Source organism: Cherax quadricarinatus, chromosome 6, assembly GCF_038502225.1.
Source record: "Cherax quadricarinatus isolate ZL_2023a chromosome 6, ASM3850222v1, whole genome shotgun sequence".
In the NCBI taxonomy this organism is placed as follows: domain Eukaryota; kingdom Metazoa; phylum Arthropoda; class Malacostraca; order Decapoda; family Parastacidae; genus Cherax; species Cherax quadricarinatus.
Genome location: NC_091297.1, coordinates 2,478,097 through 2,499,170, shown reverse-complemented (window position 1 = coordinate 2,499,170; position 21,074 = coordinate 2,478,097). Strand labels below are relative to the sequence as shown.

At 37.6% G+C, this 21,074-nt stretch overlaps 1 protein-coding gene across 11 annotated transcripts in view; it reads right to left on the bottom strand.

The window, feature by feature from the left end:
• Ufd4 (ubiquitin fusion-degradation 4-like) overlaps window positions 1-21,074 on the bottom strand; it is a 660,794-nt gene that overhangs the window by 116,696 nt on the left and 523,024 nt on the right. For 10 of the 11 annotated variants that reach the window (XM_070079782.1, XM_070079788.1, XM_070079746.1 and 7 more), the window contains one exon: window positions 15,855-16,659. In XM_070079782.1, the coding sequence (XP_069935883.1) occupies window positions 15,855-16,659 (805 nt within the window). The remainder of the gene's footprint in view (window positions 1-15,854; window positions 16,660-21,074) is intronic. The other variant, XM_070079808.1, reaches the window with a different exon arrangement.

Here is a 21,074-nt window from a genome sequence, read left to right as displayed (position 1 = left end):
TCTACACTCTTCTCCAGGTGCATACACGCTTATTATGACCCACTTTTCACATCCAACCCTTATTTTAATCCACATAATCCTTGAATTTAAACATTTACATTCCCTCTTCTCCTTCCATAACTGGTCCTTCAACATTATTGCTACCCCTTCCTTAACTCCCTCTCAGATACTCCTGACTTCATCCCATTTATTTCTTCCCACTGAAACTCGCCTACCCCCTTCAGCTTTGTTTCGCTTAGGGCCAGGACATCCAACTTCTTTTCATTTATAACATCAACAATCATCTCTTTCTTATCATCCGCACTACATCCACGCACATTCAAACATCCCAGTTTTATAGTTTTTCTTCTTCTCATTTTTAATAAGTGTGTACAGGAGAAGGGGTTACTAGCCCAAATTTGTTAATTTATTGTACTGTGGGGTGTATTTATCATGTTTGTATGTTACGTGTCGTGTTTATTATATAATTTTGAAAAAATATCATAGATGGATTAATGAAAATAGTATGTACATTAACGTAATATATGACATTTAACCCTTAAACAGCCCAAACATATATATACGTTCACCCACGCAGCACCCCGAATATTTTGAGAAAAAAAAATCTTTTTTTTTTATAGGAAAAAAAAGCATGTGGCACCCAGGCATCCCCAATTTTTTCATATGGCACACGCTGAGAGCGCACACCCATTCTCTCATGTCTAGGCAACTCAGGCCTATTGTCCCAATGTTGAATGAATGACAAATGAAATGTATATATATGATTGGGACGCTATGCGAGAGAACATATATATACTTTTGGACCATTTAAGGGTTAATGAGACTCGGTGATTATTACTGATTATTACCCTTATCATTATTAATATGGCATCTCAAGATATAAGACACTCTTACTGATTTTAATGTGTACCTGCATGCCAGCACAGTGTGTAAGCTTATTTAGGTACAGGTATGCATAAGTATAATTATCAGAGTATATATATAAAATATTAAGTAACTTTTAAAAACACTTGAAATTTTGGAGTTTCCCAACATAATGGAGAAACATGGAGCTCATGGAGAATGCAAACAAACTGGGTGGGGCGCAGTGACCACATTAGAAAGTCAGGTGGGGGGAGCCGTATAGCGAGTTTTGGTCATAATTTGAAATGTCTGTATTAGCGGAACGCCATAAAGTGGGGCCCTACTTTATGTGCATATGTATGTCTGCCAATGAAGCCTTGGGGATGATGGAAATCTTAACGTCAAAATCTTGCGCACTCTTGTGCTTCACCAGAAACTAGCAATGTTAGAAGACCTGGAACTGATAGGTTAAGGGAAAATTTCTGTCCAGTCTGCTGTAGAGAAAGTGGGCCACCTGCTAGTCACCCCCACCTCCTATCCCCATGAGGGGTAGGGGGAAGAAGAGAATCCTACAAGAATTACAGAAAGCAAGTTAAAGAATATGAAAACGATATTCAGCCCAAAACCACATCTATGTACTGTCAACTAGTTTAGCCCCAATGTGAAATCACATTACCAAAGTTGTTAAGACATCCACACGCTCAGGTTTTTATGCAAAACTTTGTATACTACCGTCTGTCAGAAAATGTTCCCAAAGATTCCCTTCAATGATCCCTTTCAGAATATCCTAAATACTGCCTAAGGAAATGCTAAACATTCCCTATCACTAAATATCCTGAGTATTCCTCATCATCCAGTATCCTGAATATACCTGAATCTTCATGATATCCCAATTCCTTATTAACTCCCACCCCCAAACATGCACATATAGATATACAACACCTACTGTACTTGTCTGGGAAAACAATCACTGCTTCATATGCCAAGACTGCGAGTTTTACTAAAACGTATGATATACAGTATATATATCCCTATCAATCAAAGGAATCATGAGTGCTTTCATATACTGTACTCTAACGTATATAAAACATTACATTTGTGGTTAATACAATCATAGGCTGCACACAGTACTAAAGAACTGATTCTAAAGAAATATTTAATTTGCAACATACAATTTTCTTAAAATAAATCACAAGATGGAAAAAATATATCGCTAATTACACTGCAAAAAAAAATACTACACTAAAGCTAGAGTATACAGTAATCATTAACTGATAACATCTAAAGAATGAAACTTGTGATATTTTCTGTCAAGCTAATACGTACTACTGAATAGCTTTCCTAACAAAGCATCAACCAGGAGAATGAAATGCATATAAGCATTCTTCACAGCATGAGTGGTAGTGGCCTCTACTTAGTAAAAAAGGTGTATCAGTGATTTACTGCCAGTCTTTATGTCATGGTTCACCTAATGAGGAACAGCCTAGAAAGTTCTAAAAGAAAACAAGCCACCACTATATAATTGAAATATACAGTACTAAAAAAGTAAATTGTTTAGAAACAGTTTACTGATAAAAATTTTATGAGTAGAAAATTATTGTCAGTGATGTTAGTATGCTTTAAGCAAAGTAATGGCCAGATCTGAGGCATAGCACATGTACTTCAGGCTGCCTCTAATAAAAAACAATAGCTGTATAGTATATCAAATTAATTAAGCCTTTTTAAGACAAGCGTCCAGAGGGTGTAATTTATGGTACGTACACTCCTTAGAATTAGAAGCCTGAAATACTGAATTTTGTTCAGTGACAACCACAGTTTTGTAGCACAATGATTTTGAGTGGAAATTCTTTAATGTATAGTTTAGTAAACCATAGCAGCAATGACAATAAGAGACCAGGTACAAGACTTCAAAATCATTAATTCCCACCTTATTTCAATAATAATAATAATTATTATTACTTTGTCTTCACAAAGCCAGAGATCTGTCAAGTCACACCACCACTGCAAACTAGATATTTTACAATGCTAAACAAACCAACGATGTAAAAATTATGCTACAACTTCATTATACAAGAATTGTAGAGTTGGCATAAGACTCAACACCTTATTTGCTGCTAGCCTCAGTCATACAAGAAATTGTTAATACTGAATATCACGCAGACCCATGATGATTACACTGTATATTAAAACTCAAGAAATGACCTTCATATTAATAAAGAAAACATGCTCAAAATGACCATTCCCTTACCCTCCTTTATAAGTGCAAAACAACTTCCCCTGAAGAAATAAATTTGCAAATATTTAGAATACTGTTGTAGTGTTCTATTGCTGGGGTTGGGTTGAAGGATTGGGACTGACCCAGGGCCATCGTTTGGTAAATGGTAGGGAATGCCCTATGGCCGCTGTTTGGATGAAGGGTTTGGACTGCTCTAAGGGCAGTTTGGTCGAGTGGTTAGGCCATATTATTTCAACTGCCAAAATACATCCTCCGAGTCTTTTTAAAATTAATTATTTCATTAAAATCTGTGGAACTACTCTTTAATTTACTTTCACAGTAGATGTTGTATTTAAATAGATGAAGGTAAAAAATGTAAAAGAAAACAAACACTATGGCAATTACATATGGATACATGCCTTGAACCATGTTGCATGCCAACCCATCCTCATAAGTCTAATTTCTTACAAACACTTTTTGACAAATTTCTCAACTGACTATTATTATTTGGGTCAAGTTAGGTGAGGGTAGATTGCCATCTGTTAACCCTTTCAGGGTCGACAGGCCCTCTCAGATACTTGTGTTCTCAGGGTCCCCCCCCCCCCAGAAAAAAAAAAAAACTTGTGAAAAGATAGAGAATCTTTTCCCGATCATAATGACACCAAAAGTATGAAATTATGCTCTCGCGAAGTTAGCGGTCTCGACGATGTTTACGCATCGGCGATTTTGTCCACTTTGAGCCCTATTTTCGGCCAATTCAATGTATGTACTTGTCGACAAAAATCATAACTATTTTGCTAGAACTAAATTTTTTCTATCGAATGAGTACAAGAAATCACCCATTTACCGATTTCAACTATCCAATATAGTGGTCAGAATTTAGCAATTTTGCCAATTTCACACAAATTTCAAAGGATGCCAATTTCTGAATAGGGTCCAAAATAAACAAGAAAGACATTCCTGGCACTAAAATAACATTTTCTCTATTCATTAGTCACGTCCCCAGGCCCCTCTTACATTCTTTTGCTTTCCACTTTGAATTTTTATTCTCACAAAAAAGTAGATTTACTGTTATGCAGACTACTGCATTGGTGTAGAAATGGTATAAATAATATCAGCGCACTTGTGAAAGAATATTAGACTCACCAGTTGACGTGTATTGGACGCTTAGCATGATTTGTTTACTTTTGAACTTAGGTAAAAATTGAACATTTCTGCTATTTTGAGCACAATTTCAAGGTACTTTTCTTTGTAAAACCAGCCAAAATCATCTCAATTTCTGTAATATGTCTTCCATTCTATAAAATGAGACCAGGAAAACTAGAATACACCAATAAATACCAGACGAAAATGCAGTGCAAAGTCGCTGTTTTAATCCAAAAACACGGTCAACGTTTTTTTTTTCTCATTATGCACTGTGTGCTGCAGGATTTTTTTTAAACCACGCACACTGACCACATAGACCCATTCTTTCATATGTAGGCCTACCAGCTTTCTCTCACTAGATTTGAGGGCGCTAGAATTTAGGCGTACTAGTAAGTCAAAAACCCTGGCTCATAAGCTGTACTAGTACAGCCGAAACCCTGAAAGGGTTAATAAAAATGAACTAATTATAACATACCACAATGAATGAACTATTAAATAGAGAGATAAAATTTGAAGCACAAACAGAAAATAAGGACCCATTAAACACACTCTAAAATACACAACCAAATAATCACTGCTTAATCCTTGTGACTTTAAGAGGACGAGTTGTACATGCAGGTACGATACAAGTGAAAGATGCAGGTCATGACGATAGTGAATAACTAGTAGCTTTGTGCATGAGTGCATGGCTAGTGATATATGCATTGTGTGTAAGATTAGTAGTGATCCTTGCACTAGTGTAAGGCTAGTGATGCTTGCACTAGTGTAAGACTGATAATGCTTGCACTAGTGTAAGACTGATGATGCTAGTACTAGTGTAAGACTGGTGATACTTGCTATAGTGTAAGACTGATGATGCTTGTACTAGTGTAAGACTGGTGATGCTTGCACCAGTGTAAGACTGGTGATCTTTGCACTAGTGTAAGACTGGTGATCCTTGCACTAGTATAAAACTGGTGATGCTTGCACTAGTGTAAGATTGGTGGTGATGCTTGCACTAGTGTAAGGCTGGCAATGCCTGCATTAGTGTAAGGCTGGTGATGCCTGCATTAGTGTAAGGCTGGTGATGCTTGCACTAGTGTAAAACTGGCAGTGATCCTTGCAATAGTGTAAGACTAATGGTAATCCTTGCACTAGTGTAAGACTGGTAATCTTTGCACTAGTGTTAAGATTGGTAATCCTTACACTAGTGTAAGACTGGTGATGCTTGCACTAGTGTAAGACTTGTGATGCTTGCACTAGTGTAAGACTGGTGATCCTTGCACTAGTGTAAGACTGGTGATCCTTGCACTAGTGTATGACTGGTGATCCTTGCACTAGTGTAAGACTGGTGATCCTTGCACTAGTGTAAGACTGGTGATCCTTGCACTAGTGTAAGACTGGTGATCCTTGCACTAGTGTGAGACTTGTGATCCTTGCACTAGTGTGAGACTGGTGATCCTTGCACTAGTGTGAGACTGGTGATCCTTGCACTAGTGTAAGACTGGTGATCCTTGCACTAGTGTAAGACTGGTGATCCTTGCACTAGTGTAAGACTGGCGATCCTTGCACTAGTGTAAGACTGGCGATCCTTGCACTAGTGTAAGACTGGCGATCCTTGCACTAGTGTAAGACTGGTGATCCTTGGACTAGTGTAAGACTGGTGATCCTTGGACTAGTGTAAGACTGGTGATCCTTGGACTAGTGTAAGACTGGTAATGTATGCATATGATACTGATCTGTATGCCTATCTTAAAATATCTGAAAAACCTTAACATAATCATATTTAAACAAAGTTGAAAAAATCTAACCAAATTTGAACAAAACTAATAACCTAACCTAACTGCATCATGTTGAAAATAAACAAAATAAAATTTGAAACTTAAAATATACTTTTCAACTTATAGTAAAGGCATGTAAAAATGTTACTTATCTTTATTTCGAAATATTTCGCTTACACAGTAGGCTTCTTCAGTCGAGTACAGAAAAGTTGATAGAAGCAGAAGAGATGTGAAGGCGATGTAATCAGTCCATCACTCTTGAAGTTTTGAGGTGGTCAGTCCCTCAGTCTGGAGAAGAGTATTGTTCCATAGTCTGAAACAATATTCTTTCAGACTATGGAACAATACTCTTCTCCAGACTGAGGGACTGACCACCTCAAAACTTCAAGGGTGATGGACTGATTACATTGTCTTCACGTCTCTTATACTTCTATCAACTTTTCTGTACTCGACTGAAGAAGCCTACTGTGTAGGCGAAACGTTTCGAAATAAAGATATGTAACTGTTGCATGTGTGTCTTACCTAACACACTTAAATTATGTGCCTATTCTTATGGTCAACTTACGACTGGAAATTTATGGTGAGTGTACATGAATAATTACTCATTTGAAGCTAAAATAGAATTCCTTAATGGGAAAACCCATTAAAATGAAAACTTGCTATATCAAACTAATCTCTTCAAAATGGTTATGATATACTGTATTGTAATTAACCCATAATTAAGATAAAGTAATTTAAGATTAAAAATAACTTTTTCCACAAGATGAAACCAGAGCCAGAGTGCAGGCTTCTGGTCCTGTCTCAAACATCTGTGGGATGAGAGGTGGAAGTGTTGCCGACATTTTTGTTTTTCTTTGGTGCCCACCCTGAGTACTTGAGTTGCCTTCATGGGAGCCATGAGACTCTCTTAACCCTTAAACTGTCCAAACGTAGATCTATGTTCACTCGCGTGATGCTCCAAATATTCTGAGAAATAAAAAAATCGTTTTTTTTCTTTTAACCCTTTCAGAGTCTAGAGGCCAAATCTCAAAGTGTGCACCAGTGTCCAGGAATTTTCAAAAAATAATTTTGTTATTTTTTCTTATGAAATGGTAGAGAATCTTTTTCTGAAAGTAATAAAACAAAAAGTACGAAATTTGATGGAAAACTGACAAAATTATGCTCTCGTGAATTTTGATGTGTCAGCGATATTTACAAATCAGCGATTTTGAGGACTTTGACTCCCATTTTAAGCCAATTTCATTATTCCAGTTAACCAAATTCTTAGCTATTTAACTAGTATTACTTCTATTCAATTCTATTCAGTCTGTAGTGGAAGGAAGGCAGGGTAGGGGTCAGCCTAGGAAAGGTTGGAGGGAGGGGGTAAAGGAGGTTTTGTGTGCGAGGGGCTTGGACTTCCAGCAGGCATGCGTGAGCGTGTTTGATAGGAGTGAATGGAGACAAATGGTTTTTAATACTTGACGTGCTGTTGGAGTGTGAGCAAAGTAACATTTATGAAAGGGTTCAGGGAAACCGGCAGGCCGGACTTGAGTCCTGGAGAGGGGAAGTACAGTGCCTGCACTCTGAAGGAGGGGTGTTAATGTTGCAGTTTAAAAACTGTAGTGTAAAGCACCCTTCTGGCAAGACAGTGATGGAGTGAATGATGGTGAAAGTTTTTCTTTTTTGGGCCGCCCTGCCTTGGTGGGAATCGGCCAGTGTGACAATAAATAAAAAAATACTTCTATTCTGTCGATTGAGCACAAGAATTTACCAAGTCAACTGTTTCAACTACAAAATAAAGTGATTGGAAATTGGTAATTTGGCCAATTTAATGCAAAGTTCAAAATATTCCAATTTCAAAATAGGATCCAGAATAAACAATGCAGGCATTCCTGGCACTAAACTAACATTTCCTCTGTTTATTAGTTACATTTTCAGGCTTTACTAATGAATTCCATTTTGATTTTTAATTCACATAATGAATTTTTATTCAAACCAAAAAAAAAGAGTTACTGTTATGCAATATTGTAATAATTGTATAAATAATATCAGCACATTTGTGAATGTATATTAGACCCACCAGCAGGCGTGTATTAGACGTGTGAGGTCATTTGTTTACTCTTGAACATCGGCAAAAATTTAACATTTCCGCTACTTTGAGCTCAGTTTCAAGCCATTTCCAGCACTAAAACCAATCAAAATCACCTCTATTTCTATAATATGTCTTCCATTCTATCAAATGAGACCAAGAAATCGCAAATACAACTATAACAAACATACAAAAAAGCACTGCAAAGTCGCTGTTTTAATCGAAAATTACGGTCTCAGTTTTTTCTCTCCTTATGAACTATGTGCTGCAGGATTTGTTTTATGTGGTGCACACATGCCACATAGATGTATTCTCTCATATCAAGGCCAAAATTTACCACTCACAGCTTATCTGAGTGAGCTGAGCTCATGACGTAGATCTACGGTTTAGACCCTCAACGTAAAGCCGAAGATCTACAGCACTGACCCTCAAGGGGTTAAAATGAAGAGCACATTTTTCTACATGTTATAAAATTAAAAAAAAAAATTGGGGGGCAGTACTTACCGAGATATAAGACTGTGAAGTTGGCACTGGATGCTCACCTGTCAATAACATCGACTCCTGCCGCTTGCAGAAGTGTTGCCGATATACCTTTTTTTTTCTAGTTTTTATTTTAATTTGTATATTTTTTATGTTCTGATAATTACAATTTATAATAGCTCTTGTAATTTCATAGCCAATCTTTGTTCTGACACTAACACTAGGTACTGAAATAGTGCTCAGTCACAATCACATGGACAGGTGAACATTTACACCTGCCTGGGTTATTCACTATTGTATAGAAATATATACAAAGTATTTATAGGTCCCAGCAATGTTTTAGATACCCTGGCATATACCTTGAAGCATGTTGTATGAAAGGCTCTGTGATTCTTCGTCTTCACCTGTACAAGGAATCTCGCTCTCTTTCTAGTTTACATCTTCTCTTCCTTTTTCTTAAAGGAATGTGCCTTGAGCATACCTCAAGTGCCACAGAGTTAATTTTTTCTAGGCAAAGGTTTGGATCCGTGTTGTTTAGGATATATTCCCAGCTTGCTTCATTTAGGACATGGTTGACTTGATCCCACTGCAGTTTTTGTTATTGAAGTTGAATTTGGTGAAGGCACCTTCATAAATTGGTCAGTTTTTGCTGGTCAGGAGCCCTGCGCATTCATGTCTGTACCTCTATTATGTTGTGGTTTGAGTGTACTGTCTCTGATACTGTTATATTCTGTATTAGATCATCATTGTTGATGAAGATGAGAGTTAGTATATTTTCCAGTCTTGTTGGCTCTATTATTTGCTGGTTTAAAGTGAATTTGTTGCAGAGATTTAATAGCTCGTGTGTATGTGAATTTTCATCTGAGCTGTCCCCTGGGGTTATCTCTGCTAAAACATTAGTTGCTACACTTTTCCACTTTAGGTGTCTTACGTTGAAATCGCCATTTGAAATCACCTCTATTTCTGTAATATATCTTCCATTCTATCAAATGAGACCAAGGAAATGAGAAAACAATGATAAATATCATATGAAAATACACCACAAAGTTGGTGTTTTAAACAAAAAACACGGTCGGAGTTTTTTTTCCTCATTATGCATTGCATGCTGCAGGATTTTTTTTATACTGAGCACACTGACCACTCAGACCCATTCTCTCATATGTAGGCCTACCAGCTTTGTCCCGCAAGATTGGAAGCCACTAGAATTTTGGCATTATATTACAGGACAGACACTGGCTTGTAAGCCGTAATATTACGGGACCGACAGTGAAAGAGTTAAAAGCAATAGAAAATTTAATACAATCATAATCTGACATCAGTAAATTGTAAAACTTTATTATCACTGGAGCATTTACACGGCTGTTGCCAACAAGTGATCATATTTTGCCAATTTCATCCCACCATAAAACTGGAAGTTTCACCCAATTTTTTTCCCTTTTGTTCCATTCTACTTGGAAATTTTTTGTTCAATTCTACAGGTACTTGGAAAAACAGACAATTTCAGACTAAGAAAAACTGAATTTTTTTTTATTTTTCAGAATTTTGCCCCACACACAGGAAATATTATTTCTGGAGATACCACAGTTTAAGTGTTGAGATCCACAATCTAACAAACAATACTGATGGTTCTAAGTTCAACTTCAACAACCTTACAAACAAACTGATGGTTATAAGATCCACAACCAAACAATACTGATTCTAATATCAACAACCAAACAATACTGATTCTAATATCAACAACCAAATAAACAATACTAACAATACAACAAACTAACAAACAATACTGATGGTTCTAAGATCAACAGCCTTACAAACAATACTGATGGTTCTAAGATCAACAACCTAACAAACAATACTGATGGTTCTAAGATCAACAACCTTACAAACAATACTGATGGTTCTAAGATCAACAGCCTAACAAATAATACTGATGGTTCTAAGATCAACAGCCTAACAAATAATACTGATGGTTCTAAGATCAACAGCCTAACAAACAATACTGATGGTTCTAAGATCAACAGCCTAACAAACAATACTGATGGTTCTAAGATCAACAGCCTAACAAATAATACTGATGGTTCCAAGATCAACAGCCTAACAAACAATACTGATGGTTCTAAGATCAACAGCCTAACACACAATACTGATGGTTCTAAGATCAACAGCCTAACAAACAATACTGATGGTTCTAAGATCAACAGCCTAACAAACAATACTGATGGTTCTAAGATCAACAGCCTAACAAACAATATTGATGGTTCTAAGATCAACAGCCTAACAAACAATACTGATGGTTCTAAGATCAACAGCCTAACAATACTGATGGTTCTAAGATCAACAGCCTAACAAACAATATTGATGGTTCTAAGATCAACAGCCTAACAAACAATACTGATGGTTCTAAGATCAACAGCCTAACAATACTGATGGTTCTAAGATCAACAACCTTACAAACAATACTGATGGTTCTAAGATCAACAACCTTACAAACAATACTGATGGTTCTAAGATCAACAACCTTACAAACAATACTGATGGTTCTAAGATCAACAACCTTACAAACAATAGTAACAGTTCTAAGATCAACAACCTTACAAACAATACTGATGGTTCTAAGATCAACAGCCTAACAAACAATACTGATGGTTCTAAGATCAACAACCTTACAAACAATACTGATGGTTCTAAGATCAACAACCTTACAAACAATACTAACAGTTCTAAGATCAACAACCTTACAAACAATACTGATGGTTCTAAGATCAACAACCTTACAAACAATACTGATGGTTCTAAAGATCAACAGCCTAACAAACAATACTGATGGTTCTTAGATCAACAACCTTACAAACAATACTAACAGTTCAAAGATCAACAACCTAACAAACAATACTGATGGTTCTAAGATCAACAACCTTACAAACAATACTAACAGTTCAAAGATCAACAACCTAACAAACAATACTAACAGTTCTAAGGCACTAAGCCTAACAATACTTATTAACTTGTTGTCAGTTACAGGTGTTATTGCTTCATGACTTGATTCAAGACCAGGCTTCCTAGTTTGATACATAAGAACATAAGAAAGGAGGAACACTGCAGGAGGCCTGTTGGCCCATACTTGGCAGGTCCTTTACAATTCATCCCACTAACAAAACATTTGCCAAACCCAGTTTTCAATGCTAACTCTAAAATTCACAAAGAATACTGTTGGCTCAACAACTTAACAAACAATACTACAGCTCAGAGAACCACAAACTATCAGAGAGTACTAAATTATGTTTATAATTCCCAGAGGCTAATACCAAATAAAGAAGAAAAACGAGACAAATATTTTTAAGGACTTCCAAAACTCGAAACTTTTTATCTGCCAGAATACAAGCCACTTAGGAATTCAATATACACTGCAGACACCTTGTATCTCGTGTCACAATGGATATCATTAGTACATAAAATGAAAAAATACACTGAAGTAGTTCAATTCTGGCTTTACCTTTTAATATCTTTACCCGGTGACTAAGATGAAAGCAGTGGAAAATTCATGCCAGCAGGAAATTAGGACTAAATGGTAGACTGAGCAATGCAATGCTTTAATTAGAGTCCAGATGGCCCTTTCTTGGGACCTTCTTCTAATCACTTCAAATTTTGATTGTGTGGCACCTAGCTGGATAGTCTACATGTAACCTTGGGTCATGACGTAACTATTAGCTTTCCAAAAATTTCCAATATGATATAACTATAGAAAGTTAATCGGCTTTCTTACTAGCATCTACCCACCTTTTCAACTTCATTCTTAAGAGAAATGAAAATTTAGTACTATTTTGATATCTTTAGTTAATGGCAGCACAAATGAAGGCAGGAATAAACTTAATGTACAGTAAAACCTCTCGTTAACAGATTTTGACAATTTAGGACAAAAAAAATAGCCAGACAAGCACTTTAATTATTGGACAAAATGGACAAAACTCTGTAATTCCATATATTGTGCATAGCAATAGTGTCCAGTTATCTTGTGAAGGACTGGGCCAAGTCTGCTAACTGCAACTTTTGTCCATTATGGGCTACAGCAGCCACATCCAGGACTTATCTGTTTTTGTTGTTCCCTGAGCCGTAGGCCATTCATGCCAGTTTACTGTTTGTCTTCACCCACGCATACACTCATCGTTCGGTCTCTAATTTTCCCTGGATTCAGAAGATTGTGTGTGGCTTTATTAACGTATTAGGTAAAGTGCAATTAACAATGGTTTCTAAAGCAAGTGGTGGTGCCAAGAGACAATGTGTGGTTCTTAGAAATCTACATCTGAGAAGATGTAGATTTCTATATCTTCTCAGTGTGTCTTGTTGTGTCCTGCATCAGTGAACCAAGTCCACTACTTCAGAAGACTACCAGGCAATTATGAAATATTAATTTCAGAATTACAGAGTTGTGGACAATTGACATTACCATACACCCCCTCTCCCAAATAATCCATTAAGGAGAGAATTTACTGCACTGCAAAAGCTTTTTTTTACCTTAGATTTTAAAAACCTAAATGAATCTTTCTGGGAATGAATTCCTATGAACTAGTAAGGATAAAAACTTAAGTAAATAGCTCTTAAATCACTAGTCTTATTACCTCTCACTTTCTAGATCAGTTTGCTCTTATTTTCTATTGGAATGCAAGTGTCTTAAGCTAAGGAAGAAGAGCTATGAAGTAATACAGAGATCGTAAACAGATGGTTTAGGAGATATGCAGTGAAGCTTTATTCTACACAGAAAGTACTGTTTTTCTTTCTTCAAAACACTGCAATACTGATATACAAAGAATCTAATGACCCATTCCAAACAGGCAAATGTGTCCCATTTTACATCAGCAGCCCTTGACTTGTAAACGACAAACATTGCTTCTTTCAGGATGCTACAATGTACCCTTTACTACAGGGTGTCTCAAAAAATATATACACATATTCCATAAAAAATACTACATGATATTTACTGAAGAAGAAACATGTATTATAGAATTCAGTAAAGAATTAGTTTTTCACGTGATTAATTATCACAGACATCAAAAATGTTCACTACTGGCAAAAGCCACTGCTAAATGGTGAAGAGCTGAACAACAAACATCAGCAAAAGTTTCCACTTGGATAGCTACACAGAACTGCTCAATTTCACGTTTAACTCTTCAAGCATCCGGCTAAAACTAGTGTATACTGAAGCACTCGAGTCAGTGCCATGCCACTATGTGGGTCGGCTCATAAACCATACTTAGCAAGAAAAGGAGTGAGTATATGTTTTGTTGAGACACCTTGTACATATTTCAAGGCAGCCCTTGATAATGCTATGTCTTCCATGCAGTTATAATGCAATAGTGCCCTAAGCAGCAAATGTGCAGAAGTGCTCAGCTTTTCTTTTCAAAGTACTGTAAAAAATTATCCAACACAGCAAACAAAGCTCATGTTTATGTTTATGTTTGAAAATAATTTCTCACTAAATCAGTCCCGTAGTAAGTTATACCAATTATATTTCTAATTTTGAAAGTGCTGTATATACAATGGGTAAATCTGGATAATCACTGGAGCAGCAAAGACAATTTAAGTAACATAATTATGCCCATTTTCAGTAACAGGTCATTACTACAATTTTCCAGGAAGCTTTTAGTCATTTAATTTATTCTACTTGTTCCTCTTATTGTAATGAAACCAATTAGAAACAAGTTAAATTCTAAATTATCATTTTTGTTGCAAGATTCAAATTTCGAACACTTTACAACTAATGAGGGGAATAAGCAATGGTGCTTATATGTGAAAAAAATATATCCATCACAGCCTTTTATTCAACACTAATAGTGGACAATCTGTATTAATTGCTCGACTGAAATGTGGATCCAAAACCACGATATAATAAACGAGGGCTCTTTACTGCTAGCTGAATCCTCCCCATAAAATCTGAAATTTTTAGTGCAGAATCTTTTTAATTTTTTTTTACTATGACTGCAATTGTTTTTATTAGTATGCAATCTGTCATCGCTCACACCAAACCTGCAGTCTGTAAGTGATTATGCCTTCTCTAACCCTACAAACTTATGTCTCAAGTAAAACAAAATGCATTTACAGGAACTAAGAATATATTGAAAACAGTTCATTAGTATTCAGCCAAAGGATGTGAACTGATAAGAATTGTCATCAATACCAGGTAATAAAAAGCAAAGCTGTAATTCTAAACACAAATATTTGGTTTAAACACCTCATCAAATTAAACCTGAATCACACTGTATCTAGCATTAACATGCTGTTTAAAAGTTCACCTTGTGCACCCAACTTATGTACAGTACAGACCAAACTTTGAAGATCCATACCCAGAAGCCAGCCACACACTGCCATCACTTAAGCTTAACTCTATACAGCCTCTGCATGCACAGCTCATGTGTTACTCAAAATGACATATACAACCATATTTCAGAAAATGCCTTAGAGGAGATGCTCACATATATTTTTTTATAAAATTGCAGAAAATTTGATAGTTACCTAAAAGGTAATAAAAAGTGGAGACTGCTCATCTAATGCATTTTCTGAGATGAGTGACAATGTTGTCTTAAAGTGTCACCTACTCTTAAATATATAAGTACTTATTGCAAATCTTTATCATAAAGGGAAAGCAAGTGAAGTAACCCCTAATCCATCTTGCCCAAAGTATTTTTATATAAGTATTTATCATTAACTTTCTTAATGAGAAAGTGAACCATGACTGCAAGACAACAACAGTAGTTAGTCAAGAGATGGATTTGGGAAACCCCCATTATAAACCTTGGCCAAACACTAAACCATACAGTGCATCATACCACTGAGGCGTTAAAAGCACTTACAAATATCAAATGACTTATTTCATGATCATGAGTTTGGTATTTATTATTATGTAAGCATGTTAAGCTGTATAATTGGATTAAGTGTTGGAAAAGGTTTAGGGTGTGTGTTACCGAGCTTCCTTCTAAATACCACGGTGAAATGTATAATGTCTAGTGCATGAGAAAATTTTCCATGATAATTGAATTTTACCTCAATTGCCTTCTGGAATTTTTTTTTCACTAGACACCATACTTCATTACTGGTACCTAGTAGTTATCAGAAAATCCTAGACACCAGAAATCAGGACCAAGTATCTGATTATGAATAAGCATCTATACTCACTTCAAGTGAGACAGCATTAAAAAGTTTTAACTCTAATATCATAAAGCAATAGGTTTGCCACAGATTTCAAGAGAACACCAAAGTAGAGGTTGCAATACCTCATGGTAATCCTTTTGAAATTTAAGGTCCCATTTCTGTGGTCATGGGGTTTGGAGAAGTGTACGTATGAGCTAACCTGGGAGGTGGAAGTGTGAGGAGAGGGCCAGGCGGACCAGACTGGACATGGAGTGGGTGGAGGGCGAGAACACTGGGTGGGCCAGGCTTGGGGGTGGCCCACCTATCAATTGCCCCAAGCCTGTTCGTACATTACTGATACTAGCAGGCACATTAGGAGCATGGGGTGCCATTCCCCCACTGCCACACACCCCAGTACTGGGTGGCATGGTAGCTGATCCCCCCCTTCTCCTGGCAACCTGAGTGAAGGTTTCCAGCAAACTATGTGTCAATGGCTCAGTGTCTGCACTCGTTAGGTTGGGCACACTAACACTCATAGGCTGTGAAGACATGGTGGAGCGCCCAGTGCAGTCCCTCTTACCCTCACCCGTTACTACACCCCCACATCGCTTCCTGCTGCTGCTGGTCAGGCCCCCAATACTGCTGCTGCTGCTGCTCACACTGCCACTAATCCCTATACTGCTGATGTCTCCAAATTTTTCTTCATTCACTGTCAGAGCCGGACACTCCCCAGCTTGGCCCATGGAACCCACTTTAGTGTCCGAGGTTGGATGCAATCCCACATCCATCACAGTCATAGCCTCACTCATATCACCCGTACCAGATTTGATATCAGAGGTATTGAGTACAGACTCCAGAGAGGACATGGCATCAGAGAAGTCAGATGTGATGTCACGGTCGTTTAAGCTGAGAGACTGCACAAGAGATGCCAGTTCATTGCCTTTCTCACGTCCACTGCTCTCAACACTCAACAGAGCTTCAGCGCTGGCTACACTCAAAACATTTTCTGCAACAGTCTCTGCAGCCTGGAAAATAATAATATAAAGTGTGATTACATTCTTGAATGTATCCCGAAGTACATATGTACGTATATATTTTTGTAAAACTCTACAAGTCTCAACTAAAAATTAATGAACATCATCCATATACAACCAAAGATAGAAGTGATAAACTATATGTAATGAATTAGGGATAAACACATAAGATTTTTATATAATTAAATGTCTAAGGGCAATGTGTGGTGTAAATATTATGCAGAAAATTCGGAGTGTGGAAATTAGGAGAAGGTGTGGAGTTAATAAAAGCATTAGTCAGAGGGCAGAAGAGGGGTTGTTGAGGTGGTTTGGTCATTTAGAGAGAATGGATCAAAGTAGAATGACATGGAAAGCATATAAATCGATAGGGGAAGGAAGGAGGAGTAGGGGTCGTCCTCGAAAGGGTTGGAAAGAGGGGGTAAAGGAGGTTTTGTGGGCAAGGGGCTTGGACTTCCAGCAAGCGTGCATGAGCGTGTTAGATAGGAGTGAATGGAGACGAATGATACTTGGGACCTGACGATCTGTTGGAGTGTGAGCAGGGTAATATTTAGTGAAGGGATTCAGGGAAACCGGTTATTTTCATATAGTCGGACTTGAGTCCTGGAAATGGGAAGTACAATGCCTGCACTTTAAACGAGGGGTTTGGGATATTGGCAGTTTGGAGGGATATGTTGTGTATCTTTATACGTATATGCTTCTAAACTGTTGTATTCTGAGCACCTCTGCAAAAGCAGTGATAATGTGTGAGTGTGGTGAAAGTGTTGAATGATGATGAAAGTATTTTCTTTTTGGGGATTTTCTTTCTTTTTTGGGTCACCCTGCCTCGGTGGGAGACGGCCGACTTGTTGAAAAAAAAAAAAAAAAAAAAATTACATGGTTTTACCTTTTTGAGTTTGTGGCATACAAGCTTGAGTTCTTCAATCTGCCTCTTTATAACTGATTTATATATGGGGAAGTGGAACAGAATTCTTCCTCTGTAAGCCATGCGTAATGTAAAAGGTGACTAAAATGCTGAGAGCATGGGGCTAGTAACCCCTTGTGCTATATACATTACTAAATTTAAAAAGAGAAACTTTTTTTTTTCTTTTTTTGGGCCACCCTGCCTCAGTGGGATACTATCGGTTCATTGAAAGAAGACTTACTTTTATGCTGCACAGATATTAAAAACATTTATTTGCTGTTAATGTACCAACTGAGATGGAGAGAGTACATACACAGATTTCTCAGTCCATTCATGGAAGTAAAGTTGTCCACATTCCAACAGCACAATAAATTTCTAAATTTTTTTGTCTTCACTCACTAAAATAGCCTCCCACATGCTAGCAAGATACTCAAGCCCTTACTTCTTTAACACATTTACTGTCTTGTCCATGAATCTACATTACTGATGCAAGGGCTCTTATGTAGATCTATGTAGATCAAATTTCTGTTATTTATATTGTTTATTATGCCATATTAGATCAAGTGAGATAGATAAATAAGCCATAAAGTTGATATTAGCGAAATTATTGAAGTACAGAATTCCACTGGAATGGATTAATTGCATTTCAATTAATTTAAATGAGAAAAATTGACTATGCAAATGAGCAAATCCAGTTGCAAGCAAGGTCATGGAAGAGATTAAATTCACAAGTAGAGGTTCCACTGTAATTTCAAATTTCCGGGGTCGCCTCACCAACCTACCACTACTGTTTGGTGGTGCTCTTTGCTGCACGAGTCATTCAAATTTGTTTTTCTCCATTTATTATTATAACCTGCTCACTTTCAACCCTAGCCATGGTTCCAACGAAGGAAATGATTCTCATTCTGTAAAGCACAAACACTGTACATTATCCACAAAAGATAAGGTGGCTTTAAAGCCACTGATGGTCCTGTAATATGACGCCATGAGCTCAACTCACTCAGATAAGCTGTGACTGGAACATTGTGCCTACATATGAGAGAATAGGTCTGTGTAGTAGGTATGCACTATATCAAAAAAATCCTGCAACACGCAGTGCATAACGAAAGAAACTGCGACAGTGTTTCTGGTGTAAAACAGCAATTTTGCGGTGTATTTTCACATGGTTCTTTTGGTTGTATTCTCAGTTTTTTTTTGGTCTCATTTGATAAAATGGAAGATATATTACAGAAATAGAGATGAAATATTCAAGGAGTATTTTGTCCTGCCTCCAAACACTCGTCGGCTGCTGCCACATATATAATGACATATTTTATTAATTTTAGAGTATATATCAGGTTTCTATGTTATTTATATTGTTTGTTATGTCATATTAGATGAACTGTGATAGATAAATAAGCTGTATAGATGATATTAGCGAAATTATTCAAGAAGTATTTTGTCGGGTCTCCAGACAAGCTGTCTGGAGCCTCATGGGGGTCCCGAAACATGGAGAGCCAAGATGATGGATGTGGTACTGGAAAATCTCATGCATCAACACGTCATGGACACTACCAGAGAGAAAGAGGGGAGAATGAACCAGCAAGACTGGACCTTGTGTTCACCCGGAGCAGTTCAGACACTGAAGACATTACATATGAGAGGCCCCTTGGAGCTAGTGATCACGTAGTTCTGAGTTCTGATTACATAGCAGAGTTACAAGTGGAGAGGGCAACAAGAGTTGAATGGGAAAAGCCAAACTATAAAAGGGGGGACTACACAGGTATGAGGAGCTTCCTACGGGAGGTTCAGTGGGACAGAGAACTGGTAGGAAAGTCAGTAAATGAAATGATGGAATATGTAACAACAAAATGCAAGGAGGCAGAGGAATGGTTTGATCCCAAGGGCAAAAGAAACAATGGGATGACCAAAGCGAATCCTTGGTTTACCCAAAGGTGTAGGGAGGCAAAAACTAAGTGCATTGGAGAATGGAAGAAGTACAGAAGGCAAAGGACCAAGGCAAATAAGGAGATCAGTCGATGAGCCAGAAATGAGTATGCACAGATAAGGAGGGAGGCCCAGCGACAGTATGAAAATGACATAGAATCGAAAGTCAAGTCTGACCTGAAACTGCTGTATAGCCACATTAGGAGATAGACAACAGTCAAAGAACAGGTGATCAGGCTGAAGAAAGAAGGTGGGGAACTCACAAGAAACGATCAAAAGGTATGCAAGGAGCTCAACACGAGATTTATGGAAGTATTCACAGTGGAGACAGGAAGGACTCTGGGAAGAGAGGACAGAGGGGGGACACCAACAAGTGCTGAATGACATACACACAATTGAGGAGGAAGTGAAGAAGCTGCTAAGTGACCTTGATATATCAAAGGCAATGGGACCAGACATCTCCCCATGGGTCCTAAGAGAGAGAGCAGAAATGCTGTGTGTGTGTCATTAACCACAATCTTTAACACATCCCTTGAAACTGGGCAACTACCCGAGGTATGGAAGACGGCAAATGTAGTTCGTATTTTTTAAAAAGGAGACAGAAAAGAGGCACTAAACTACAGACCAGTGTCACTGATGTGTATAGTATGCAAAGTCATGGAGAATATTATCAGAAGGAGAGTGGTGGAGCACCTGGAACGGAACAAGATTATAAACGACAAACAGCACAGATTCATGGAAGGCAAATCCTGTGTTACAAACCTTCTGGAATTTTATGACAAAGTTACAGAAGTAAGACACGAGAGAGAGGGGTGGGTTGATTGCATTTTCTTGGATTGCAAGAAGGCCTCTGACACAGTTCCTCACAAGAGATTAGTGCAGAAACTAGAGGATCAGGCGCATATAATGGGAAGGGCACAGCAATGGATCAGAGAATACCAGACAGGGAGGCAACAACGAGTCATGGTACGTGATGAGGTATCACAGTGGGCACCTGTGACGAGTGGGGTCCCACAAGGGTCGGTCGTAGGAAAAGTGCTATTTTTGGTATATGTGAACGACACGATGGAAGGGGTAGACTCAGAGGTGTCCCTGTTCGCATATGATGTGAAGTTATTGAGGAGAATTAACCCTTTCAGGGTTCCCAGGCCCTCTCCGAGACTTGTTCTCAGGGTCTCCAAATTTAAAAAAAAAAAATTATTTTTTTCTTATGAAAAGATAGAGAATATTTTCCCGATCATAATGACACCAAAAGTATGAAATTTGATGGAAAACTTACGGAATTATACTCTCGCAAAGTTAGCGGTCTCGATGATGTTTACACATCGGTGATTTTGCCCACTCTGAGCCCTATTTTTGGCCAATTCCAGTGTACTAGTCGACAAAAATCATAACTATTTCGCTAGAACTCCATTTTTCCTATCGAATGAGTACAAGAAACCACCCATTTACCAATTTCAACTATACAATAAAGTGGTCAGAATTTAGCAATTTTGCCAATTTCATACAAATTTCAAAAGATGCCAATTTCCGAATAGGGTCCAGAATAGCCAAGAAAGACATTCCTGGCACTAGAATA